This window comes from Pelecanus crispus, chromosome 11, assembly GCF_030463565.1.
Source record: "Pelecanus crispus isolate bPelCri1 chromosome 11, bPelCri1.pri, whole genome shotgun sequence".
Classification (NCBI taxonomy): Eukaryota; Metazoa; Chordata; class Aves; order Pelecaniformes; family Pelecanidae; genus Pelecanus; species Pelecanus crispus.
The window spans coordinates 25514587-25540054 of NC_134653.1; the positions used below are offsets into that span (position 1 = coordinate 25514587).

At 52.1% G+C, this 25468-nt stretch overlaps 2 protein-coding genes across 3 annotated transcripts in view; one reads left to right on the top strand and one right to left on the bottom strand.

Moving 5' to 3' along the window:
- Positions 1 to 1469: 1469 nt before the first annotated feature.
- On the top strand, positions 1470 to 6271 carry SLC8B1 (solute carrier family 8 member B1). The gene is made up of 15 exons (XM_075718770.1): positions 1470 to 1646; positions 2133 to 2285; positions 2389 to 2441; positions 2564 to 2621; positions 2863 to 2995; positions 3104 to 3271; positions 3357 to 3464; positions 3549 to 3605; positions 3842 to 3972; positions 4175 to 4316; positions 4728 to 4849; positions 5049 to 5202; positions 5288 to 5368; positions 5926 to 5990; positions 6074 to 6271. Exons 1-15 carry the CDS (start codon positions 1470 to 1472, stop codon positions 6269 to 6271), a joined length of 1800 nt encoding a protein of 599 aa, XP_075574885.1.
- Positions 6272 to 10247: 3976 nt separating this feature from the next.
- Positions 10248 to 25468, bottom strand: part of TPCN1 (two pore segment channel 1) — a 47616-nt gene continuing 32395 nt past the window's right edge. For both annotated transcript variants that reach the window (XM_009483321.2, XM_075718767.1), the window contains exons 12-27: positions 24805 to 24853; positions 24543 to 24606; positions 23472 to 23516; positions 22309 to 22365; positions 22166 to 22219; positions 20650 to 20722; positions 20309 to 20416; positions 19004 to 19075; positions 18084 to 18173; positions 17227 to 17342; positions 16466 to 16512; positions 15859 to 15927; positions 15348 to 15432; positions 13723 to 13859; positions 12327 to 12407; positions 10248 to 11045 (exon numbers count right to left, since the gene is read on the bottom strand). In XM_009483321.2, the coding sequence (XP_009481596.1) occupies positions 10923 to 11045; positions 12327 to 12407; positions 13723 to 13859; positions 15348 to 15432; positions 15859 to 15927; positions 16466 to 16512; positions 17227 to 17342; positions 18084 to 18173; positions 19004 to 19075; positions 20309 to 20416; positions 20650 to 20722; positions 22166 to 22219; positions 22309 to 22365; positions 23472 to 23516; positions 24543 to 24606; positions 24805 to 24853 (1270 nt within the window). In that variant the 3' untranslated portion in view covers positions 10248 to 10922. The remainder of the gene's footprint in view (positions 11046 to 12326; positions 12408 to 13722; positions 13860 to 15347; positions 15433 to 15858; positions 15928 to 16465; positions 16513 to 17226; positions 17343 to 18083; positions 18174 to 19003; positions 19076 to 20308; positions 20417 to 20649; positions 20723 to 22165; positions 22220 to 22308; positions 22366 to 23471; positions 23517 to 24542; positions 24607 to 24804; positions 24854 to 25468) is intronic.

Consider the following 25468-nt stretch of genomic DNA (forward strand, 5'->3'; position numbering starts at 1 on the left):
AGAAACCAAGGTGGGAGCACAGCCTACCCACCGCCTGCATAAGCAGGGACTGGAGCCATGCGGAAAACACCAAAATTTGGCTTAAACCCAGGAAAACCAGTGGAGCAGAAAGCAGCACTGTACCGTGGGGGGCTGGGGGTGATGCCCGAGGCAAAGCGGGGCTCTGCCCCACGCCCCGGGCCAGCTCCTGGCAGTGCTCGGCAGGGCCAGGACTTGCACCCAGTGGGTGCCACTGGCCTTTCGGTGCCGGGCTGGACCTGGACTCCTGTTAGAGACCCTCCGAGCTAGGCCTTGCCTTTGGGTCTTTAGTTTAGTTCCTTTCCCCCCTCCCTGGCCATCCGAGGGAAGTGCAGCACGTGACTTCGGTGAGAAACCGGCCAGGGTGAGAAACGGACCCTTTAATCCCGTAGGGCTCTTAGAGCCGTGCTGGCAGCCACCTCCTCCCCCCGAACACCCGCCCGGAGGCTCGCCTGGGGCAGGGCAGGGCCGGGCTGGGGGCGGCAGGGTGTCCTGGAGCAGGGTGCGCCGGCTGCGGGATAGCCCGGTGCAGAGAGGGGCACCAGCAGCAGCAAAGGCCCCTCTGCGGGGGCGCGGGGGTCCGTGCAGCTCCGTGCACCGCAGCCCCGGTGCTCCACGGCGGCACAGCCGCCCCGCCACGGGGCACGGGAGCGCGCCTCCCTCCGGGGCAGCACGCTCGGCCGTGCCTGCGATGAGCTCACCCGGTCTCAGAGGACCACCCCAAAGCGGGGCTAGGTGGGCGCAGCACCCAGGGTGGGTGTCCAGCCTCCGCCCTGCCGGCAGCCCGCGGGCACCGGGATGCAGAGGGACGGGGCAGAGAGGCTCCCCCGCCCCGCGGCAAACCCCCTGCCGGCCACGTGTAGAAAAGTGGCGCTGTCCCTTTAAGAGGGAGGGTGGCGGCCCCTTTAAGACGCGGAGGGGGCGGGGGAGGATCAGCTGCCCGCGCAGGACAGCGGGGCCGCGCCGCCACGGTGGGTCCTCGGGGCGGGTGGGGTCCCCCGGGTATCCCCAGCGTCCCCCGAGCATCCCCCGACCCGGGACCCCCCACCCACCCCGGGGTCTCCATTCCCACCCGCATCGGGGTCTCCCCGTCCCCTCCCTGGCCTGGGGGTGCCCCGCGGGTCCCGTGGTCCTGCGTGGGGTGTCGGTGCCGGCCCCACTCCCGCGCTACCCCCCCCGCTCTGCTCCGCGGGAGCTCGGAGCGGAGCGGCCCCGGGGCTGAGCCCCGCGGCGGGGACGTGGCGTGGCAGCGTGTTTGTCAGCCTGACCCCGGGTTGCTCTGCCTTTTATCAGTATTTTTTTTTTTTTTTTAATTTTTAATTATTTATTTTTAATTCGCCCTCCTCCACCCTGCCCGGGGAGCTGCGGGATGGGAGCCCGGGCGCTGCCCCCGCTCCCCCTCCCCGGGGGCCGCTGCCGGCGGTAGGTGCCCCCCGGGGCTGCCCCGCGCCATGGGGCAGGGTGCCGTGGGGCCGGCCGGGACCCTCAGCCTGGCCGGGGCCCTCAGCCTGGCCGGGGCGCTGGTGGGGGACAGCGGGGCACAGCCAGCCGGGCCCCCGCTGCCGCTGGACCTGGGGCGCACGGTCCCTCCCGGGGGGGATGCTCTGAGCCACGGCGGGGGCCTGGACGTGAGTGCGGGGGCTGCGGTAGGGTTTGAGGGGCGGCGGGTGGGATGTGGGTGTTGCCGGGGTGCTGGGGTGCCGTCCTGTCCCGTCCCTGCTTCCTCTGTCCCCATCGTCGAAGCTGAGATCTCCGCAGGATTTCCTCTGCTGCTGGTTTTCTCCTTTGAAAACCTCCCCGCTTGCCAGGCCAGCGCCTTCCCATGGCCGGGGCTGGGGGAGGGGGGGCGACGCGGGGCCCTGTGCTGCTGGGGACAGGGACAGGGATAGGGACAAAGACTCAACCCCCCGCTGGCCCTGGCACAGCCCTTGACCCACGCACACGTAGCGCAGATGGGAAACTGAGGCAGGGATGACAGCTACCGAAAGCAGCCCAGCGGAGGGGCAGCGTTGGCCACAGGGTCCCCAGTGGCAGCCCTTGCTGGGGGGTGGTGGGTGCTTGAGGGGGATGGGACTTGGGGTGCCTGGCCGAGCACCCCACCCTCTGCCCCGCAGTGCTGGGAGGTGCGGAAACGCAACAGCTCCGAGTGGTGCCGCTTCGTCCGGAGCAACCCCGACTGCCGACTGGAGGGCGGCTTCCTTGACTACCTCCAGGGGGTCTTCTGCGTCTTCCCCCCCCGGCTGCTCCCCTTGGCCGTCACCCTCTACGTAAGGACGGGAGCGGGGATGATGCTAGTGGGGGATGCTTGGCTTTGGGGGCGTGGGGTGGGGACCCCACTGACCCCTCTCTCTGCCGTCCCTGACTCTGCAGGCTCTCTGGCTCCTGTACCTGTTCATCATCCTCGGCGTGACGGCGGAGAAGTTGTGAGTAGCCCCGCAGTGGAGGGGACGGTCCCTGGGGCGAGCAGGGAGCTCCGTGGTCCTGGAGCAGCCCCGTCGTCCTGGAGCAGCCCCATCACCCCTCTCCGCCTCCTCTGCCCTTCCAGCTTCTGCCCCAACTTATCGGCCATCTCCACCAACCTGAAGCTGTCTCACAACGTGGCAGTATCCTTGTGGGCGGCGGGGGGACCTCAGCCGGGGAGGGGGCATGCAGGGACGGGACAGGGGGAGGCGGCATGATGGGGGCACTTCTGCAAACCCTCGGCACTGTGCCAGGGGAAACCGATTTGGAGTGTGAGACAGAGACGGTGGTGGGGTGAGTGGCGGTGTGCCGGCAACGGGAGGGAGTCCTGCGGTGGCCGGAGTGGGCAGGTGTCCCCTGTCCCTGCGGGGAGGAGGCCACCAGGTCTTTTCCTTGACGTCCCCTCTCCATGGTGTCACCTTCCTGGCCTTCGGCAATGGGGCACCGGATGTCTTCAGCGCCGTGGTGGCCTTCTCCGACCCGCGGACAGCGGGGCTGGCCATTGGAGCTGTCTTTGGTAAGGAGACCCTCATTGGGGCTGCCAGCTCGGGGGGGTGATGGGTGGGGGGGACATTGTGGGGCCGTAGGATGTTCCCCCCCTGAGAGGGACCCATTGCATTGGCAGGTGCCGGCGTGTTCGTGACCACGGTGGTGGCCGGGGGCATCGCCCTGGTCAAGCCCTTCACGGCCGCCTCCAGACCCTTCCTCAGGGATGTCATCTTCTACATGGTGGCCGTCTTCCTCACCTTCATGGTCCTCTACTTTGGCAGGATCACGCTGGGAGAGGCTCTGGGTGAGTGCCATGAGGGGCTGGGGCTGGCGGGGTGGCGGGAGCAGCCTGGGGGTGCCATAACCCCCCATCGCTCTCCCCATCCCAGGTTACCTGGGGCTGTACGTCTTCTACGTCTTCACCGTGGTGCTCTGCACCTGGATTCACCGACGGCAGCGGGCAGAAGGGCTGGCCCCCCCCGGACCCTGGGAGCCAGGTAAGGGCCACTCGGCTGTGCCGACGGGATCCCCGGTGTGCTGAGTCTCCTTCCACCGCCCTCCTCCTCTACTCTTCCTTGCAGAGATGCCGACAGATATTGAAGACCCAGAGTCGTCGGGCACAAACAGCGGGGACTACGGTACGACATTCCCGGCGGGCTTGGGGCTGGCTCTGCTCTGTCCGGGTGGGTGGTCGGGGGTCCCAGGGACCCCCAGGCTGCTTGCATGCGTGACTGAGCCCACGGGGTGGCTGTGGCCGGGTGCTGGGGTGGGGGATCTCCCTGGGCCGTGCAGGTGACCGCAGCCCCATGCTGGAAGGGCTGAGGGGGTAGGGGGGCTGGGGAGCCCCCCGCTCAGCCACCACGGCCCCTTACAGGCGAGGAGTACCAGCCCCTGATCCCCACCCGGGAGACCTCTCTGCGCATCCTCACCACTGCCCTCAGCCCCTTGGACTACCGCAAGTGGAGGAGGAAGCCCTGGTACTGGCGTCTCTTCAAGGTCTTCAAGGTGAGTAGGGGGGGACACAAGCCAGAAGGAGCCACCACTCAGGGCGTCCCCCTCCCTGCTGGCCCCTGGGGCTGCACCACCCCTGGGCTTCACAAAAGGGATGGTGGGACAAGGGCAGGCGGGTGGGGGCAGGTCGTGGGCCACCTCCCGGGGTGTCCCATCTTGGGGGTCCTCCATCATTGCTTACAGCTGCTCCTCCCAGGTGCCTGTGGAGCTGGCCCTGCTGCTCACTGTTCCCGTCGTGGACCCCGACAAGGATGACCTGAACTGGAAGAGGCCCCTCAACTGCCTGCACATCGTAACCAGCCCCCTGCTCTGCGTCCTCACCCTGAAGTCAGGCGCCTGTAAGAGCCCTGGCAGCTCTGGACACCCAGGCGGGGACGGGACCAAGATGGGCACCAAAGCCCTGGGGACTGCAGGAGCCCTTTGGAGCTGGCACCCTATCTGGGGAGGGGAGGACAGGCCAGCGAAGAGCCAAGCTGGGGGGCCTGGTTTTGCAGCTGGATGGCTCCATCCTCCCCCCAGGGGTGGGGGTTTGGCCCCCCCAGCATCCAAGTCCTGGAGGAAAAAGGGGGCAGGCCTGGCCTGCCTGGGGAAACTGAGGCACAGAGGGGAGCAGCCGTGTGAGGGCTTAAGGCAGAGGTGGCTTTAGAGGACAAGGCTTTAACTCGTACCATGAGCCTGGTCAGATCCTGCCCCAGCCCCTGTGGTGCTTGTGGGGCCACTCTGATGCCCCCTCTCTCCACCATGTGCAGATGGACTGTACCAGATCCAGGGCATCTTCCCAGTCTGGGGACTGGTCACACTGGTTGGCTTTGTCCTGGCCATCATCACCTTCATCACCACAAGCAATGAGGAGCCGCCCAAGTACCACTGCGTAAGGTGCCCCCCAGCCCTGAATGCCCACCAGGGACCAGCCCAGCCCTCTCTGGACTGGGCTGAGGGTCCTGGGGCTAGAGCAGGAGCCAGGACCTCCTTCCCAGTCCCCAATGTCCCCAGGAGGGACACAGCTGGCTGGACATGTGCAGGATCCTGCGGGACGCACCTAGGGACCAGCTTACATCTCTGCCCGGCAGGTATTTGCCTTCCTCGGGTTTTTGGCCAGTGCCATGTGGATCAATGCTGCGGCCACGGAGCTGGTGAACATCCTCCGGACCCTAGGCGTCATCTTCCAGCTGAGCAACACCGTGCTGGGCTTGACACTGCTGGCCTGGGGCAACAGCATTGGTGGTAAGGGCTCTGCTGCGCCCCAGTGCCACCCCAGGTGCACCCGTCCTCCTGGCATCCCCCAAGGTCCCCCCTTCTCCCTCTGCAGACACCTTCTCTGACCTCACCATGGCGCGGCAGGGCTATCCCCGCATGGCCTTCTCCGCCTGCTTCGGGGGCATCATCTTCAGTATCCTTTGGGTGCAGGGGGGAGGTGGTGGTGGTACTTGGAGCAGGGGATGCCTTAGTTTCCCTGCCTGCAGCTCAGGGAGAGTCCCTGCTCCTGGGGCACCCCTGGGAAGGAGCTGGGCAGGATCCATCCCAGAGTCCCTGGGATGTTGGCGACCTCCCCGATGCCCGCGCAGTGCAGGGGGACATGTGTGGCATTTGTGAACTGCAGGGATGGAGCCAGCAGCATCCCCCATCCCACTGCTGTCCCAGCCCCAGTGGGGTGGGGATTTGGGCTGGAGTCTGACAGATTTGGGATCTGCCATAGGGAAGGAGGGGAAGAGGCTGTGGGGGGCTTTGTGTGGTCCTCAGACCAGGCTGAAGCCTCTCCTCCTCCAGTGCTCCAGGCTGTATTCACCACAAACAGGCAACGCTTTGGACTTAGGCAACGGCCATGGGGCACAGGCAGGGAGGAGGAGGGCTGGTGCTGTTCCCCTCCCTGGGGTGGGAGGGATGTGGCCAGCTCCGCCATTCCCCTGAGGTCTCCTACGCTGCGTCTCCATCCTGAACATGCCCTAGACATCCTGGTTGGCGTGGGACTCGGCTGCCTGCTGCAGATGAGCAGCAGCCAGCTGGTGGTGAAGGTAAGGGCTGCAGCGGCAGGGTGGCACGGGTCAGGCTGCAGGACCGCGCTGTCACTCCACATCGCTCCCCATCTCTCCGGCAGCTGGAGCCCGACAGCCTCCTGGTCTGGATCCTTGCCGGGGCCCTGGGACTGAGCTTGGTCTTCTCCTTCGTGTCGGTGCCAGCGCAGTGCTTCCAGCTGGGCAAGGCGTATGGTGTCTGCCTCATCCTCTACTACCTGGCCTTCCTCTGCGTGGCCCTGCTGACCGAGTTCAGGGTGATCCATCTCTCCGCCATCTGAACGGCCCCACCACCGACAGGAGATGCACATCCATCTCTGGCTCTTGCTCTGCCTCCCCGCCGGATCGGGGCCTCGCTGTCCCCTCTCCCTGTCCCTGCCAGGGGGGCAAGGGCACCTCAACCCCAACCATGCTGCTGCCACCTCGTGCTGGAGGCACGGCCCTCAGCCTTTGCTTTCGGGGGGGGGGGGGGGGGGGTGGGGGGGTGGGTGGGGATTGGTTGTGCTTTGGGAAAGGAAAGGAGCTGTTAGTCATTAGCTACGTCCTCTCCCCTCTCTGTTTAATCTTGTTTAACTCAAGGCAGCTCTGAGCAGGAGTGAGGTTAAGACCTCAGCTTCCTGCAGTCCCAGGGGCAGAGGAGAGGGCGGCTCCAGCCCAGGGTCACAACAAGAGAGGTTTTAGCTCCTTAACCACTTTACTTTCCCTTCCCTGGCTGCATCCTGGCTGCTCTGGGACAGGGCTAGGGCAGTCAGGCTCCACGGGGTAACTCTCGGAAGCTCTGAGCGCAAGTTTGTCGTTGCAAAGGACGTGACATGTTCATACTGTGCGTTTGAAATAGCAGCTAAGGCAAGATGCGGTTAAAGTGAAGCGAAGCTCCAGGGCAGCACTTGGTTTTAATGCAAGCAAAGCTGGAGGGGGAAAAAAAACCCAAACAAACCAAGGGAGGCTGGTTTCCCCTGCTTTTTTAAGCTGTGTTTTTGAACTTGAGTTTCAGATCCTACTTTTCTCCGCCTCCTAGGCTGGACAGAGCTGTAGGAAAGAACTTGGAGGTTTACACACACAGTGTTAGCCTCTGGCAAGATTAGGTTTAGGCACTGTAAAAAAAAAAAAAAAATTGCAATAAAAACCCCAAACACAAACCCAACCTCGACTTGTGGTGTTTACTGCAAAGGCATTTTCTCCTGCTCTATGCTAGGGTAACACAACCCTCACCCAGCACCGTGCCTTTGGAGGGGGAGAGGGAACACCCGTAGATCCTCCGGAGCCAAGCGAGCAGCAGCAGAGGGGCCTGGGGGGGGCTGAGACCCTCGGCCACGCAGGGCAGTTCTCCCCAGGGGCTCCGGGAAGTGGTTTCCTCTGGGTTCACCAGCAGTTGATTTCTCAACAGCAGTCACATGCGCCTGACTCGGCCATTTCGTTGCAGGGTTGGGAACTGCAGCGTCACAGCAGCCCTGGCACAGGGTCAGCACGGGCTGCAGGGGACATTAGTCAGCTCCCCTGGGATGGGGACACCAGCAGGGCACCCCACAGTCCTCGGGAAGCGGAGCGGGTGGGCTGGTGCTTCTGCTCCCTGGCAGAGGGTCCGCAGAGCGCAGGCTAGGAAGCAAACTGCTGTATGGAGAACCACGTTTCTGCTCCATGGGGAGAGAGGGGCTGTTTTGCAAGAAGCACGACTGCCAGACCTGGTTCCTGCTCCCTTCTAGGGGTGCCAGCAGCCTCCTGGGCCTGCATCATTTCTCCTTTTTCTAACCAGATAGGGGCTTTCACAAAAAATACCGCTCCCTGTGCCGGCAGCTGTTGGCTCTGCCCTGAACCTGCTCACAAGTTACCAGCAGCTGCTGGAATTATCTGGGGAGACAAGCCCCACTTCCTTACACACAGCAGGGCTAAAGCAATCAAAACTGCGGCCAGTGAACCAATACAGAGGTACAGGGTCAAAAAAACCCCTCTAACCTTAAACATCGCATTATGGTAGCTTTAAAAAACATAAGTTTGAAAGCATTACCTTAACATTTAGGAAAAAAAACTGGCAGGGCAGAGGGCAGAAGGGAAGCTGGGCTTTGCAATGTCCAGGAACAAGAATTCAGAGCAGCTCGGCAGGGCATGCATGCAAAATATGCCCATGCAAGCAGTTGCCACGGGAGAGGGAGGGCGGGCACTGCTCCTCTTCAAACACTGTGGAAATGCTTCAGCTGCAGCCAAGCCCCACTTCTGGAATAACACAGGAAGGAGGAAAGGAAGCCGCTGCCTTTACAAAGCTGAGGATGCTTTTTATTAGTGTGCTTGAAAAAATCTAGAGAGCATTTTACAGACATGTCCATAAAATCATTTTATAAACAAAATGCCAGCATACAAAATCCTGCAGTGCTTCCTCCCTTGCTCCCTACAAAATGATTGTCTCTGTCATTAGTCTGTGTGTCAGGTGGGGGAGAGGAGGATAAATAGAAGGGGATGCCCCATACTCAAACTTCGTTTCCTTCCAAAGTCATATGGAAGAAGTAAACTTCTGCGACCCTCCTTGGTTTACAAAAATAATTAATACAGTGTGTACTTGGGGGCAGATCAACACCTCAGCACAAAACCATGGAAGCAGCAGCTGAGCCCTGCACCCCAGTCCAAGCATTCCTGTCTCTGTGCACAAGAGCCCTGTTATTGCATGTTAAGCAGGTTAGTGCCCCCCACAATATAGCTTAAAGCTGCAGCTCCTTTCACACCCAGAAAACACCCGAAAAAAAGTCACTGACAGCCCTGCAAGGAGAAATAGGCTGTAGGGGAATGCGGAGTTTAAACGCAGCCACATTTTTTTTTTTCCCCCTAACCTTCACAATGTTCATTCATCCAGCCCACAACTTAAAACAGGATAAACAACATCTCCAGCCCCAGGACTAATCTGGATAAATCTCCCAGGCTGCGACTCCATGCAGAGCAACTGCAAGAGCAACAACTGCACTGCTCATTAATTTGTGGTCGAATTTATGGTTTGGAAAACAGCCCTTTAAGGTCCTTCACGGTTCAGCTCAGAAGTAGTTTCATACCTGCAGTACCCAGAAAGGAAACAAAGAGTTGCCCTGAGGCAGCCAGGGAATTTGGCAAGGGTTGAGAGCAGACGGCGGTGTGCGTGCTACCCCGAAAGCTGCTCACCCGCTCTTTCCATCCCATAGCCCAAATGCTCCCACCATGCTATGCAGGGAGAGGTTTTCAGAAGCAGCTCTGTCTTGCCTACTTTTGAAAGTCTCATCCACCCAGGAAATGCTCCTGAGCTGCCCAGGTAGGATTAGTCCTCTCCCACTGTCCTTGTGCCACGTGGTGAGGCTACCAAGGCAAAACCAGGTTATGTGGGACAAAGGGAATGGGCACACAGATCTCCCACCGCCTGATCTATCTGGAGGAAGGAGAAAGCCTCCCCAGCAAGCTCTACTCTTAGTCTGAACCTGAGAAAAGATCAAACAGCAAGAGGCAAGGGGAGCCTCCCAGCTGACAGATACTTCTAGCCCTCAGCACTTTCTGTGCTGACAGGGGAAAAAATGGGGACTTAGAGAGACAGGTTCTCATCACATTGTGGGCAATGAAACATGAGCGACGACACAACCTGCCACGATCACAGAATAAACATGGCAGAGCTGGGAAGGGATCCCTTTTCCCCCCTTCCTTCCCATCCCTCAGCTACCAGGTCTGGCAGCCTCCTTGTCAGCTGCAGAGAAGCAGACGGGTGAAAAGAATCATCATCATCCACAATCCTCCTGCATCCAAAATTCAGGGGAACAGTAAAGCTCTTCAGTGGATCTTCCTAAGATCCACCTCAGTCAGCATTTGCCAGCCTGAGGAACATTTCTGCAAGGGTGAGAGCAAGGGAGGAGCAACACTGCTGTGCTGGGACTTGCTCACGTGTATAAACAAAGCCATGACCTGGCTGAGGACTAAGCAGCAGTACTGTTTGATGCCCATAAGCTCTCCTTAACCCAGAGCCAGGCAGAAATAAGTCAGACTTGGAGCTGCAAAACCTTCCGTTTCTTCTTCCTAGTCATTTATCTGAGCTAAGGACTAGCCAGAGATTTGCCATTTACAGAGCAGGTGGCCAAGTGGCAGAGGTCAACAGCCACCATCACCCTGCAGAACCCCCCCCTCTCACTGAACAGACAGGAGCTTTGGGGTTTACAGAAGTGATCCCAATCCCGGGCAGTACCACAGGCAGAACTGGCCAGCAGCGATGCAGATACTGGACAGCTACAGCAGAGATGGAGTTCGCCTCCCCAAACTCCTGTCCCACCTATGGTCACAACACGATGAGATGCTGGCCCTCAGTTCTGTCTCCAGCTGCCACAGAAATGCTTGGGGACAACTAAATTCAATAATCAGAGCTGGATCTACAGGGAGTGCGTCTAGGTGTGCTAAAAAGGAGGGGAAAGGCAGACTGCTCTTTCAAAAGTGCTGAAATTTCACACCACCTCCCCTTTCTTTGCATAGGGAAGGTGGCGAAGAAACAAAAACCTCACTCCCTGATCTTTTATTCCTAGGTTGATGGTACCCTTTAAGCAAAGGAGATCTTCAAGAAGGGCAAAAGTTTTAATGTTAAGCAGGTGGCTTCAGCACGTTTCCTGCTGTTAATGGATTACACATCCCTTTCCCCAACGTCTGTTAGTGGTGAGACAAGCAGCAGGCTCGAGCCTGGGAAGCGGCTCAGAGGAAGGACTCTGTTCTGTCTGAGATCTTCACTCTGTGCTGAGCACGGGCATCACGCTCAATCTGCGTATAGCAGCCTTACACAGAGTTCCCTGGGCCTCTGGTTTTTCAGCAATTCACTGCCTAGGGGAAGAGATTTAAACCCTAAAGCTGAACAGTACACCGAACAGATCTATATACATCATCCCAATATATATGCCATGAAGTAATACTCTAGGTTATTGCATAGAAGGCGGCTTGTGTTAGCTAGGCCTAAATGACAGTCTGGGAACGTTGTCGGAGGCTCAGGGGCTTCAGAGAGCTGTTGGAAGCAGATGCAGGCTCTTGCAACGGTGACTGAGATTCCTCTTTTCTGGAATGCTCCTCATACCATTCCTGCAACACATCAAACACACCAAGATCAGGGTCTGCCCCACACTGGCCTCGCAGCAGGACCCCAAAGGGCAGAGCCTCTGGCTGCTCTGCCATGTGATGGCACATTTGCTCAGGCACAGAGGGGCTCCTTCCAAAGCCCTGGGTGTAGCCTAACCTCCTGAAACAATCTGGTTAACAGCAGCGTGGCTGTGACGGATGCACCAAGACCTTGCCACCCACAGTCCAAGCAAGAAGTACCAGCTATGGCTCAGCTACAGTTGGCTGAACTGACAAACCTGGGCAAGGAAACATCCCTCTCTCAGGATGTCCCTCCTGAATGTTTAGGGCTCTATTATCGGTGTCCCCGTGATGTCTGGGATTTGCAGAGTTGCTCCCAATCCTGGGCAGTGCCCAGGGTTTTACGAGATGTTACATCCCTGAATCAGAGACCAAGTAAAACAGGTGGGGAGCTTTCTCTGCAGATTTCCATCCAGCTCCATGGCAAATAACATGTTTATTTTTGTTAGGGGGACTGAAGACTCATCCCCAAGCTAGTTGCCCAAGGGACAAAGGACAGATTCAAATGGTTACGAGATTAATTCTTTCAGTACTAATCATTACATTAGCCCATGACCTTCCACCTGTAGGTGAATGTCTGCAGGCGCTACAGTGACTAAATCCATGGCACAAAGCTCTTGACCATGAAGGGCACTAGCAGGAATGTTCCCAACAATCCAGAGAATCAGTTGATTTAAGTGTTTCCCATCTTTGTTAGCCTGCTATTCTGAAGGAAAACCCAGCAGCATTGCTCGTACCAAGCAGTTCTCTGCCCGGGATTTCTGTGTCAGCCAGACACGCCCAAGCTCAAACACAATCACATTCCCGTGGCTTAACAAATTAGCGTTCAGCAGCCAAGCCCCAGGAACACACTACGCATGTGCTCATAGCCCCAGCAAACACGTCCGCCTCGGTGAGTCTAGGTACGCTCAGCCAAGCTGGAGTGCCTACGCATGCTCCGAGCGTGCGGTTATGGTGACTCGGCTGACACACACCTGCACGGCCACGCACCTGGACGCACTGAGGAGGCTCTGATGCACTCTGTGGTTTAAGAAAGTCCCCGAGTGCAAGAACGGATCAATCTAAACTACACTTCATCTACTACCCACCCTTCTCACAGAGCACATGGCTACCTGGGTCTTGAAGGAAGAAAGCCTCCAGTGTTTAAAATGATGGTTTGTTATTCTAGGCAATGTGCTGCTCACCACAGAGACTTGCTGGTATTTCCAACTCAGGCCTACATACCTGTATCTCCTCCTCATACATCTTCATACTCAAATCACTCTTGGTCCTTGATCTGCGTCCCAGAAACAGTGTTGACGTTTGCTAAAGAGTTGGGGGAAGCAGGAGGAAAAAAACGAGAAAGACATTCATCAGTCACTGAGCAGCTCACAGGATCAGTCCCTGGAACTTCAGGTATCCTTCATGCAGACACACATCATCCACTGATGAGCTCAGGCTATCCTGGGCTGCTTCTACTGCCATGGGAAAAAGGCATGTTAGGGTGCACATCACCTAAACAAATGCAGGCATCTACTGCAGGCTGAGATAAATCACACTGAGCAGATCCCCAACGACTACAGAGGGAGCTGTAGCTTGGACAGATGCATCTGTCAGTCGTGCTTAATATAGTCAGATGAACATAACATCAGTGCCTGGAACAAGGCTCAAACCCAACCTTCCAAACAAGATCGCATCAAACAACAATTTCAGGTCCCGCTTGTGTAGACCACGCCATTTACTCCATGGGCCTGGACTTCTTAAATCGTGTAAGCAGAGAGCTGAAGTCTGAATTACTCTCAGACCACATTAGTTATATGAACAGGACTGAGAAGCAAAAGAAACCTCAGGTCTGGCATCATCATTCTGGACTCCATTGCAAGGCTGAGGACAGCATCCTCCTTTGGTTTATTATCTTGAAAACTGCTTCTGATCAGTATCATTCTTGCATTTCTGAATTTTGTCTGTGTGAACAAGAGCTCGGCCTTTAGCTACCAAGCCAACCAAAGAAAATAAAGGTCGCCTAAGAGACTGTAGCACCTACACTTTGTAGTGGTAACAAAAGAATATAATGGCTATTATTAAAACAACCACTTAAGCTCTTCTCGGATACATGAGACAACAGTTCTGAGACAAGAGCAGTTACCCAGGTCAGCTAATTCTTCCAATTGTCCATCCTGTTTTGGAATGAAAATGTAAGCAGTGCCATGGAGAAAGGAAGCCTGGTGTTTGGAATCAATACCTTCATATTCCTGCATAATGTTTCAGGACTGTTCGGGCCTAAGTGTACGATGGCACAGAGAGAGAGGCAGAGAACTACAAGACAGTGGCTTCTGTAGAGAAAAATAAGTATACTTTTTTCCAGACAGTACTGGGCCATGACAGCTCTAAGGGAAGTTAGAGGCAAGCAACAGCAATGAGCCTTTGTCAAGGCTATTCAGAGTGCAGGGGAAATTCAGCTGCAACTTTTCTAGAGCTGCAGCACTGGCACAAAGTTTTGCTGAGCTCCTCCAGTAGCTCAGCTCTCAACACTACAAAGACACATGCAGCTTCTCTGTAGAAGACAGCAAAAAGACAGTTGTGGCCCTGGCACATCTCCCTCCCTTGAAGCCGAGAACTTGTGGTAAGCATTTCCTCTTACCCCATATTTGTCCATCTGCAAAACGATCTTCTGCAGCTGAGTGGTTTCAGTGGCAGCTGAATTCCGCCTGTACAACTCGATTATGCCAACCACCTCCTCTCTGGAGATCTCCTTCTCCAGCACAATGCCATTGTCTTCTGGAGAGGCAAGAAAAAGAAAGAGGGGAAAAAAGTCACTGAGATGAACATTGCTTCATCAGCTGCTATGATAATACTGGAAGGCAAAGCTTAACAGCACACAGGACCAAAGCAGATGTTGGGCACAGTCTGTACCTACTTTTGTGACTAGAACATGTATGTCCTTGTCCTCCAACAAGGCAGGGAAGAAGTTAACTAGTGTGTAAGGCCAGCAAGCATCTCAGCTTTTTAAAACATCATGCTCCTCAGTATCTTAAAAAAATCTTGTAGCTTTTTGCTTGCCTGTAAATTAACTAGCAAAGCAACTAATCACACAGGAACTGCTGCCTTTTGACCTTCAACTGCCTAACAGGGCTTGGGAATTAAGTGCTAACTAATGTCTTTCACTGCACCCTTCAAACTGGGTGCAGGAAGGATGACAATGAAAAGTGTTTCTGTAACTAACAACACTTGGCTCCTATGGGCCTGCACCACACATTTGGATCTTCTGGCACCTAGGAAAGATGAGGGGCTGATCAAAGCTACTCCTGTGCCTGGGGCCTTCACCATGTTTCTGCGGGGAAGACTGGCAATAAATGTATGCTTGCAGTAGCTATATCTCCTCCCTGCAGAAAAGTGTCAAGAATTACTAAGATTAGTCTGCATGGACAATGAATAGAAAGGTCTGGGTGTAGATCACCTGAAGGAATAGCAGGAGAAAGGCTATAAGAGATTAATGTGTTTATGGCACCTAAATTAGCAGGTCATGAAGTTACACGCAGTTTCAGACGCCCAGCTCAGGAGACAAAGAACAGTGAGTAAAACCGATGACTCACAGGCGTGAGGGGATGGAGAGACTAGTCACTGTCAGTTCCTAAAGGGTACAGAAAGGTATGTCTAAAACCAGCACATAGTCACCAGTCTAAGTACAACTTGGACACGTGGAAAGAACTGGATAGGCAGCATCCCTTGTCCTCCATGTCATGGCACAGAGTGCTGGCAAAGCACTTGGATCCAGCATCTTGGTGCCTAAATGCTGGACAAGCTGCTTGGAGATGCGTGCTGGTGCTGGTGAGTGTATTAGTGAGGGAGGGAAATTGGGTTTCAAAGAAAAATCACCTTCCCTTCCTGTAAGGTCTCTTGTTGAGTTTTGCTACATCATTGTTGTAATGTTTCCTAGATTTCTTTCATGAAATGCGTGCAGACTTCCTATCTTCAAGTAATTTGGTTGAAATGGCTCAAGTAGTTGAAGTTTACATGTGCGTCCACACACACACATAGATAAACACATGCATACACACACACTTTCAGGGGAGCGGTGGGGGAGAGATGAGGGACAGAACAGGAAGGCTGGACAGAAATATCGCACAAAAGCATGAGAATGAGCTTAGGAAGTCGGGCTAAAACAGAAATCTGGTCTTTGCTGGCCAATCCCATTCTCTCCTACAGATATAAGACACCAGGGAGAGAAGACACAATGTTGTAGGTTGGCCAGTCCTCAGTTCTGACCTTCTGAATCTTGGTTCTTCCGAGTATAGTTCATGCGGAAGACGAAAGCATCCAGAATAAAAGCCACGATGATTGTCATCACCACCTGAGAGAGGACACAAACAGAAGAGATCAGGAGGCTGCTGCTGGGAGATTCTTTGAACCCAATTCAACACAAAGCTGAGCATTTGGTCTGTGCTTCAACTCCATGCTCCCCATCTCCTCCATGGCAGAGGAGATGCATGTCACACATCTACCTGAGAGTAAAAAGCTAACAGTCAACCACAGGGACAGAACAAAACTCTGTGCTGCCCTAGTCCTTACCCCAGGCCTAGATTTCTGCAGCATCAGCTTTGACAATGCCCATAAATTCAACTTTCTGCAAGTGATGTGGACTCACACCTGTTTCTGGAAGATGTTTACATAGAAGAGCAAAGTTGTCCTCATTAGGGATGGAAGCTCCCTCTGGTACACAGTAAACTCCCCTCCTCATCCCAACTCTTTGATGCACAAAGCATGTCCAGAAACCTACCATGGTCACAATATAGAAGATCATGAAGTAAAGACGGCTCCAGTGAGTGGTTTGGGATGTCACCCCTTCCTAAAGAGAAGAGGGAAGAAGTCAGTAGTGCACAAAAGAAGGGAAGAGTCTGCTGTTAACTGCTTGCCAACAGACATAAAGCAGCATAAACACTGTCTGTCTCATTCAGGGCTCCACAGTTAGCCCCAGGCTTGTGCAATGCTCAATGCGCCAACTCGTCCTTGCAGCTAATCTGCCTCTCAAGCCAAAAAGAAAGGTTCCTATATGCAAACATACAGAACATTTAAAGCCTGTGGCTGTATGAACCATTGCTGCTATGAGAACACAGCTTGGACAGCAGGGTGACAAGCTGGAATACAGAGCGACTTCACTTATCCAGATTGCGAAACCTGGCCTGAAGGCTGGTCAAGATTCACAAGAAAACATGCCAAGCAGCATGCCAGAGGTCAAACGGCACCCAACAAAGGACAATGTGAAGTGACAATGTTGGGCCCATCTCCAATCACCAGGGGAAGAAAGCAGTGGTGGCATAGAAGATCTAGCTCAAATGACAGAGTCTGTGCTGTCTATACACACAAGGTAGCTGAGGTTTACTTACCATAATGATGTACCAGTCATTGACAACTGTCAGCTCAAACAGCGTGACTGTATACAAGTGGGAGAAAAAATACAGACAACTGCTTTATCCATCCTGACCTACTTTACAGTGATTCTTAGACAAAGTATTTGACAGGGAAGACTGACGCAAGACACCGAAGTTTCAATACAGCCAGCAAATCCAGAGACGCAATGCAGACCCTCATCACTGCAATTAGCAATTACTTCAGACAAAGGGAGTTAGACCCAGAGAACCAGGAGCATGGCTTAATCTATGTTTCTTAAAAAACTCAGAAACAGACCTGACTCTTTCCACCAGAGAGCATGGAGACCTCTGAAATCTCCAGGAGGTGAGCATCTCTGCTCACACATTAAGAAAAATCATGGAGAGCAATCAACACATTCAAATTATTCTTCATCAGTAGGTTTAAAGAAATATATTAGCATCACTACTGGTTCTTTAGAAGGGCAGCGACTTAAACATCTCTGGAAATCTGGTCTGATCACCAGTCAGAACAGATCTGCTGGCTTCACACTGCCTTTTAAGAGATGCCTGCTTACCTTGCAAAACAGTCATGGCACAATTAGTCAGCTGGAGTTCTCCAGACAGAAAGAGCAGGATGCTGAGTGTTTGAGGTGCATTAGTAGGACTCTCTGGGAGAGTTCCAGGCTTAACATGAGCACTAGAGTCCTGCCATCCAGCTCTGCAGGAGCATAGATGCACTAAGGAAGAGGCTTTGCTACAGACAAAACTGCCCTTACCAAAGCTGTTCAAAATGTTGTCGAAGTTGTTGAGATAGTAATAACCTTCTTCCACAACCGTCTTGTTGCCAACTGTATGATTCACCCAGCGGTAGGAATCTGCAACTGTGCTTGTGCTGGTTGGAGAAACAAGAACAAAGAATGAGAGGTGGAAAAGCAAGGAAAATCAAGGGTTATAAATACCAAAACACTCAGAAGGTGGTGAGCAGGGTGGCAGTTTCTACCTCTTGGTGAACACTTGCCATTTTCTCTGAAAGAAAGCCTCTGTCCTTCACAGGTCAGCACAAGCCCAGGGACCACATGGAGTCTTTCTAATCATTCAGCAAATATTATACCAGAGAAACTGAGTGTTTGAGTTGGATTCCTTGGCTTACACCCTTTAAGTGTGGCATTTCCAAGTGGTCTGCCATCATTTAAGATGAAACAGGCACAGGACAGCTTAGCTTCAAGACCAGGTGAATTTATCTTGTACAAAGTGAGGCCTAAATATGTAACATGTCTAGCAGAGCAGCTCTGGTGCCACCAAGATAAAAATCTCAACTATGCTCTAGAGCAGCTGTTACAAGAGTTTCTAGCCACAGTATCATGAATAAGCCCTCCCAGTGCAGCAACCTCAGGTGAGCTACAGAGCCAACCCCACCACAGAAGTCTCTCCCTTTCCAACTGCAATGCAAAAGCCATTTCATCCAGAAGTGAAGTGTCTCCCCTAGATTTTCCCAGCATGTTGGCTTAGCTGAAAAACCCCATTTAGACCCATCCTCTGGTCCCTTCTCCACAGGGAGACAGAGCTGCCAGAGGTGTTGCTACTGGCTGTGCACCAAACCCACTGCAGAGGGGGATGGATTTGCAGTACTCACTTGCAGCAGTTCGGGTAGACCACACCAGCAAAGAACTCCATGCCAACAATGGCAAAGCAATAGTAGAAGATCAGCAGGGTTAAACCTAGGCTGGAGGCAAAACCAGAAAGAGTACTGTGCTACTCAAGAGTTGCTAAAGCAGGGAAACACAAAGTCACAGGCTGGTTCTCTGGAAGGAATTTCCAATGGATGGGAAGCAGCACTGAAAACCCCAGACCACCCTCCCTGCCACTGTGGCTCTGCAGTTCTTTGCCTGCTCTCATTCAAGAAGTCCTTGGACAAGGAGCTTGCCACTTGCTGAAGAGAGAAACTAAAGAGCAGCCTGGATTCCCTCCCAGTCTGTCTTTTTCTGGTAAACAAATGTCTGTCCACAGTTTCTTTAATAAAGAACACCACACACTGGTTCTGCCCTCTCCATGTCCTTGGATGCAGGGACTGTGCCAAGAACAGGGTTCTCCAGCTAACACGCTCTCCCCAGTCCTCCTTCAAGGGAATAGGGTCTGAGGATGCCCCACTCAAACGCCAAGCTCCTTCTGCCCCACCATTTCACAATAATGCTCTCAAGTGGCTGTACTAAGGACAGGGAAGCATCTGGGGCTGAGTGTATTCACACTGATGTTCCTCCCGTCTCACCAAAAGCAGGGATGGGGGAGAAGAATTAAACAAGCATCGACTCTTAGTTGTCCTCCTAACACAAAAGCAGGAGGAGGCCCAGGGTGCTGGAGTGTTATCGCATACTGCCTCAAGAAATTGGAAGATTAACACTCCACTGCAGCACACTGAAGAATCAGTAACAATCAATTGACAGATCAGAGCATAAACACCTTTAGCAGGTTTGACAGGTCCCTATCCTGACCCCAGCCCTAGACATTAAACCTTCACTCCCCTCTCCCTACCATCACCCAAAGAGAAGTTAGTACCTGGCCATCCGGGGGAACAACTCAAACATAGTGTCCAGGACATTTCTGTAGCGTTTCTTCAATTTAAATAGCCTGAAAAGAGAAGACAGTAGTTACCTACGCACTGCAACTTTCCTGGTGGTGTTGGAAATAGTTGAAGACAGTATCACAATTCTCTGTACCTCCCAGGTCAATGAACAGTAAGGTTTCCTGACACCAAACTCACAGGATCTGCTCTTGCTCAAGTGGTCTCCGCTCACCTAACAACATCCTGCTGTCCCATCTGAATGTTTATGACACATTCAACTAAGTGTTTACAGGATTGAGGAATCTCAAGGAAAAGTCTATGTCTTTTTACACAGCACGATGCATAAGTATCTATTTTTAAAAAAATAAAAATCATAAGAACTTAAACTAGTCCTGTGTACAGGGTCAGGATCCATTACTCCTCTCCTCAGACACAAGCTTTTCTGTGTCTCCCCCACGACCCAATAAAAATTGATGAAAGAAAACTACATTGTGCCTGCTAATTTAAGATTTGGCAACTCCATCAGCCTTTACAGAGAAACACAGCTGCCAAACACAGGCTTTGGCAGGGGAGCAACACAGAAAACATTTCCCACCACCACCCTTGAGTGTCATAAAGTGTTCTTTAAATCCTCACTGAAGAGCTAAATTGCATTAGCTTGTTTTTAACAACATTTTGCCTCACAAACGCCTTCCACCTATGGCTCTCAAAGTGTTCTGCGAAGGTGAATGTACCTCTGTAACACCCTTGAAATGAGAGGGTTAATCAGACCCATCTTACTGAGCTGCAGAGAGGTTACAGGCCACAGTCTTGCTTAAAGTGTGAGATGCGGTTAGAGCAGGGTTGTACTTCACCCTAGAAAGCAGCATCCTTTGAAAACTGTAATTTCTGGTAATTCAGTGGAAATTATTAAACTGGCTCAGACAGTCTCACCCTGACAGAAGAGCTTTTCTCTGAACAGCATCAGACAATTTAGAGGAGGTGTAAGAACCCCACGAAGGCAGACACAGGATAATCTGCCCCTGGTAAATCCCTTGATCTCTATTAGAGATCAGCTTAAGCTCCAAAGCACGGGGTTTCATATCCCATCCCAAGTTTTTGTTATCATTCATTTTGATAACTCTGGCTAATCTTATTACCCCACGCAATTCCTGTTTGCCATGGTCACGTACCCACAGAGCAATCCTTGCCCTCTCCTGGTAAGGAGCTTGGTCCCCAACTGGATTGATGGAAAACCAGCCTGGCTGTTTTCTTCCCCACCCGCTCTCTGTACCCCCTACCCAGCCTTCCCGTCTCACCTCAGCAGCTGAAGGGGTCGCAAGACCACAATGAAGTAGAATGGCTCCATGTTAAACGCTAGTGCCATGAGCCCCAAAAATGCAAACAGGGTGACTGAGAAGTCAAAGCTAGAGAGAAAAAAAAATATAAAATAAGAGCAACAATTTATCACTAGTATTTCAGCAGAGAGGAGGTGCTTGGTGCTGCTCCAGCCTAACAAGATGCACGAGGCCAAGGGCAGAAGGATTATAATAGCCTGCTGATGGCCTCGTCTACAGGCCTAAAAACTCGTCTCAGAAGTCAGTCTTTCTAACCCAACAACTTTTGCCATCTCTCTCTCAAAACATCAGCGTGCACTTACAGATTCCAACCCGAGGACAGATACTCAACAGGTCCCAGTCCAGTGGTCTTCAGGAGCAGCTCCACGCCATAGACTGTAAAACAAGATGACAGCCACGGACAGAAATAAGCAGCGTCACATGGAGGGCTCATACAAAGGCTTGCCCTCAAAGATGTGTGGTGCTTTAAGTACAGGACTGCTGAACACAGGTTTAACAGACTCCCACCCATAGTCCTTATTCTCGGTGAGATGCCAAAGAGACGCTTTCCCTCCAAACCAACACATTTTCCTGTATTCATGGTGATTTCTCCACAGAGCAGTCTACAAGTGGTAAGCTGGCTAACATGCTATAAATGTTGAGGCACAAGCCCCTGTAGAAAAAGCCAGAATAGGCCTTTGGTGGTATAGGGAATTCAGTCCTGCCTGCATTTACTTCTGTCTCAATGGAACATATCCGCATCCCATAGCCTAGCCTTGATCTGCAGGGAAAGATCCTTTCAAAGAGGGGCCATCTGAATACTTCACCCCCTGTCCTGGCAGCACCTTGTGAGCCTGTAGGTTAAAGAATGCCACAATAACATGATGATGCTCTGTTTCAGTCATCCCAAAGTCTTTCTTTCCAGGTTCCAAGGTGGGAGAGAAGTGAAGAGCTGGACGACATCTCCCTTCAAACTTTCGTAACAAGTGTTTTGAAGACTAATGGCCAGGGAAGCACTAGAGCTACCCAGCAGTCAAATAAGAGGTTAGTGACCTCTCCTAGATTCTCCCGCTACAGCTTTACACACTATTTTGATTCAATGGAGCTATACTTTTCTTCTCCTCTTGAGCAAGAGACACTGGCAGGAGAAGGGAAGTGAATTCACATCACTGAAGAGTTCCATGGCAGTGCAATGAACCAACACATGAAGTTGCAATTGCTTATACTTGGGCTGAAAAGGAAGACTAAGGTACACATTTATGGAGGGGATGATGTTCAATTAGAAAACTCAGCTCGTCAACTAGTTCATCTAGCCCTTTCAGTCTTCTCCTCAGCACGCTCCTCTGTACTCCAACAGGACTGCCTTGCTTTGCGTGGCAAAGAGCCAGCTCACAGCTGCAATCAGATCAGAGCTGGTAATGCCTCCTGGAATAGTCAGTGCAGCACAGAGCAATGTGAGCAACTCCACACAGAGCCATCACAAGTCTGGAGGAGCTTATCACTTTGCACGCTGTGCCGCACAAAACAAGGCTATTCTCCTCTCAGGGCTGAAGCCAGCTTTAAGAGTAATACAGCAGCTTTTGCAGACAGTTGCACCAGAGGTAAGAGGCTCCCCAGACTGCAGTCACGCAGGGAGCTGTGTAACAGTGCAGCAGCATTCACATGGGTCTGCGTGGATGCTGACGATCCCTGCCAGGCACAGCATTGTTCTAGATGGAGTCTGTACACCTGTGGCTAAGTTTTAACTTCAAACTGAATAATCCTCTGGGAACAGAGCTGTTTATTCCCCTCCCAACTCCTTATGAAATGACACAGCTCTGTTGGGAGGCATCAGCTTACTTGTGAGGAAGACTATGTAGCTCCATGGGACGTTTCTGGAAAAGAAATTCCCTCCTGCAAGACATAAGAAGAACTTTTTCTCACCTTCCCTTTATTCAATCCCTCAGCATAATAGTCAAGAAACAAGCTGCAATGTTTCCTACCTTGCAGCATGAAGGTTTCAACAAGAATCCAAATTCCATTCACAGCCACCACAGTATCTGGAAAACAAACAACCCATAGCAAAACCAGTCCTGGACCAGAGAACATCCATTTCCTAGGCTAACAAAAAGAGTACAATGTTGGACAAGTGGCCAGGTCAGTGTTTCCAATTCAGCTATCAAATTGAACTCATAACTTGGGAGAATTGCAAAACTTCTACCCTGACTTTTCCCAGGCCTTTAACAGATGCAGTACCTTTATGTGCAGAAGGAAACAAAACTAAAACAAAACAATGGTCTGAATCATGCTCAATCATTTTTACTCATAATTATCTTACATTTTCCCATGATATTACCTGCACACTTCAGCTTCCTCCTAGTTCTAGAACAAGATCTTGAGAACCACTAGGTCCCCAGCAGCGCAGGACAAAGCCCCGTCAGCTTGGATCTACTGCTGCTCCCCAACATTCAGATCCTGAGAACTGAAGGTGCAGGACTTCTCCTTTCCACTCAGATCTCCTCACTCCATCCCACCCCAATCTCTTTAGTTTAGCATCCCAATTTACAAAAAACATCTCCTCCAACATTCAAAAAAACCCCCCAGATTACTGAGTAGGAACAGATCTTTTAGAACATAGCCAGTAGCACTGCAAGTAAGCGCGCTTTCTCCTCTAGAGAAGCACAGTCATCCTTGCAGGCAGTACCGTTACCAAGCAATCCCTCCAGCCAACGAGGATGCTTGCACCTTTCTCAAGTGCAAACAGAAGATCGTTGACTGGCAAGGCAGTTCCTTACCCAGCATCCTTCAGCTGCAAGATAAAAACCTCAAGGCTTGTGAAAGCTAACCGCCAACCTACCCAAATGCAACCAGCTGACTCCTACAGAATCAGACCCACAAGTGTTTTATGAAGCAGTGAACCAACGAGCCTCTCCAGAGGACTCAACACTGCAAGAACGGAGAGCCCAGGCTGCAGCAGCGGTCAGTACCAGCATGCAGCTCCCTCCCTCCCCATCGAAACTCCAGAATTTGTACACAAGCCTTGGCTCAAACCAAAGGCCAGGTGCCACCATGCTGAGTTATTGGAGGGGCTGGCACAGACAGAGCATCCCGGATCCACACAATGAAGGGAGCCCTAGCAGAGAGACAGCTTGTTGCTTCTACTTACACATGGTGTATTGGAACACACGGGACTTCACAAGGATGTTGATGCCTGTGTGAAGAAAAGTATGACAAAACAAATATTTACGCAATCCTCCATACCTCACACACAGCTTATTCTATCTTCTCCTTAGAGACCATTTTCATACCAATCCTCAAAACAGAAACTAAGCAGATTAACAACTTTTACTTCTTGGGACCAAGCTCAAATTTCCTCTAGAATTTTAGCAGCAATGAACTCACTATGCTTAACTCCCAAGATACCTTTTTTTTCCTCTATGTACTAGTTCTGTGGTGTGGACAGAGGTAAACGCAGCTGCTGAAGCACTGCCCATGTCTGGAACAACACATGTGCTGTCAAGGAGGGTTGAGTGCATCAGCAGAGATATGTAGGACTCCTATGGCAGCCGTGCGTTTGGATCAAGATGGTGTTAACTGTTTCCCACTAGCATACAACACTGAAAAAGAATTGCAGGTATGTTCTTATTTCTGCATGGCTACATTCAGTCAGGAAACTTGGGACACAGGAGATAAATCACATTTGCAAGACAGATTACACTGATGGGTATTTCAGACCTCTTTCCCCTTCCCAAGCAGCTGCACTTGACCTGTACGAGTGCTGCGACCACATCTTGGGACTAGGAAGCCTAGCAGCTTTTGTGAAAACACAAATCCCACTCCACAGTCACTGCTGCAAGTTACTGCCTGGGGTATGGAGAAACTATAAACTCCACTAGATTCAGCAATCATAAATCCCCACCTAACCTCTGTGCTGAAAAAGGAATACAGCCCTCCATGACCTCAGGGTCTGGATCACTACAGAGCTTCTGCCAAGAGGTCTCTTATTTTAAGGAAGCCTAGGTTTGGGTCAGAGCACAGGGAATATTTACATGACAGACATCTTCCTTGGAGACTCTGGCCTTGGAGGCTCTGAATACACAGAGAGCTGGTTAGTAGGCCTTCCCTCAGCTGTTTACCAGGGACTTAAGAGAAGGTCTCTTCAGAGGACCCTGTCTTTGTAAAGAAATGCTTTTCCTGTTAGTTGAACACATGATGTCATGAAAACACAGCCTGTTACCTTTAAAAATAAGGAATGCTGTCCGTGGAAGGTCATCAAACCAGTGCTCGCGATTTCGTTTTGCCTGGAGCAGAACAGCCACAATCAGAAGTCAATGCTACATCCATACAAAAAACGTGCAGTGATGGAGACCCACCTTGTCCCCATCATCTGCTTCTTTTAGATTGCCTTTGTGTCTCACCCACCTTCTCTTTAATCACTGGCCTCCTTTGTGCTCCCTCCCACACACACTTCCCCTCTTCACCACCCAATAAATACGTACCTTCCATTTTAAGCCAACAACTTCATAGAAATTGTAAAAATCCTTTAGACTGCAAAACAGAAAGAAGCATCTGATCAGAGCCTTGGAGTTGATTAGATCCTTAATTGTCCTTGTCAGCCATCATCAGTAGAGAGTCCCTGGAAGTTATTAACTCCTTATTAGAACTGCAACCACAGCTGATATAACTCAACACTGACCTCTTCCCCATCTGTCCAAAGGTTACTGACTGACAATAGCCAGAACAGGGTGCAAAGCCTACCTTCTTTCTGTAACATTACAGCCCTTAGAGGAAACTCTGACTCCACTGAACTCCAGAATTTTACCACTGAGAGGAAAGACTTGAGGCTTAGACAGCAAACTCCAAGGGACAGAGATTGTACTACTCTTCATGAAGAGGTCTTGGACTGTCTTAATTACTCGTACAGTCCTTTTCTAGCGTCTTTGCACATTTTCTTTTCAAGGTAACAATGAAATTTGAAAAAGGACATGAAAGCAAAGAAACTCATAAAACATGAGTGCCTGTCTAGGTGCTCAGGGTCAGGGCTATAACAGCTTTTAGGTGTCTGAAAGTGAGGATGCTGAACTTAGACTCTTACTGGTATCATTAGATGCCTAAATTTAAGAACTCGGCCTTTCTCCCTATGCCATTTTCAACACTTCTTTG

What these genes read in the sequence shown, in the direction of transcription:
- SLC8B1 (XM_075718770.1), top strand. Translation starts at nt 1,470, where the DNA reads ATGGGGCAGGGTGCCGTGGGGCCGGCCGGGACCCTCAGCCTGGCCGGG. An exon ending in AGCTGTCTCACAACGTGGCA is followed by an intron (nt 2,622 to 2,862) that starts GTATCCTTGTGG and finishes GGAGGCCACCAG; the next exon opens with GTCTTTTCCTTGACGTCCCC. An exon ending in CACAAACAGCGGGGACTACG is followed by an intron (nt 3,606 to 3,841) that starts GTACGACATTCC and finishes GGCCCCTTACAG; the next exon opens with GCGAGGAGTACCAGCCCCTG.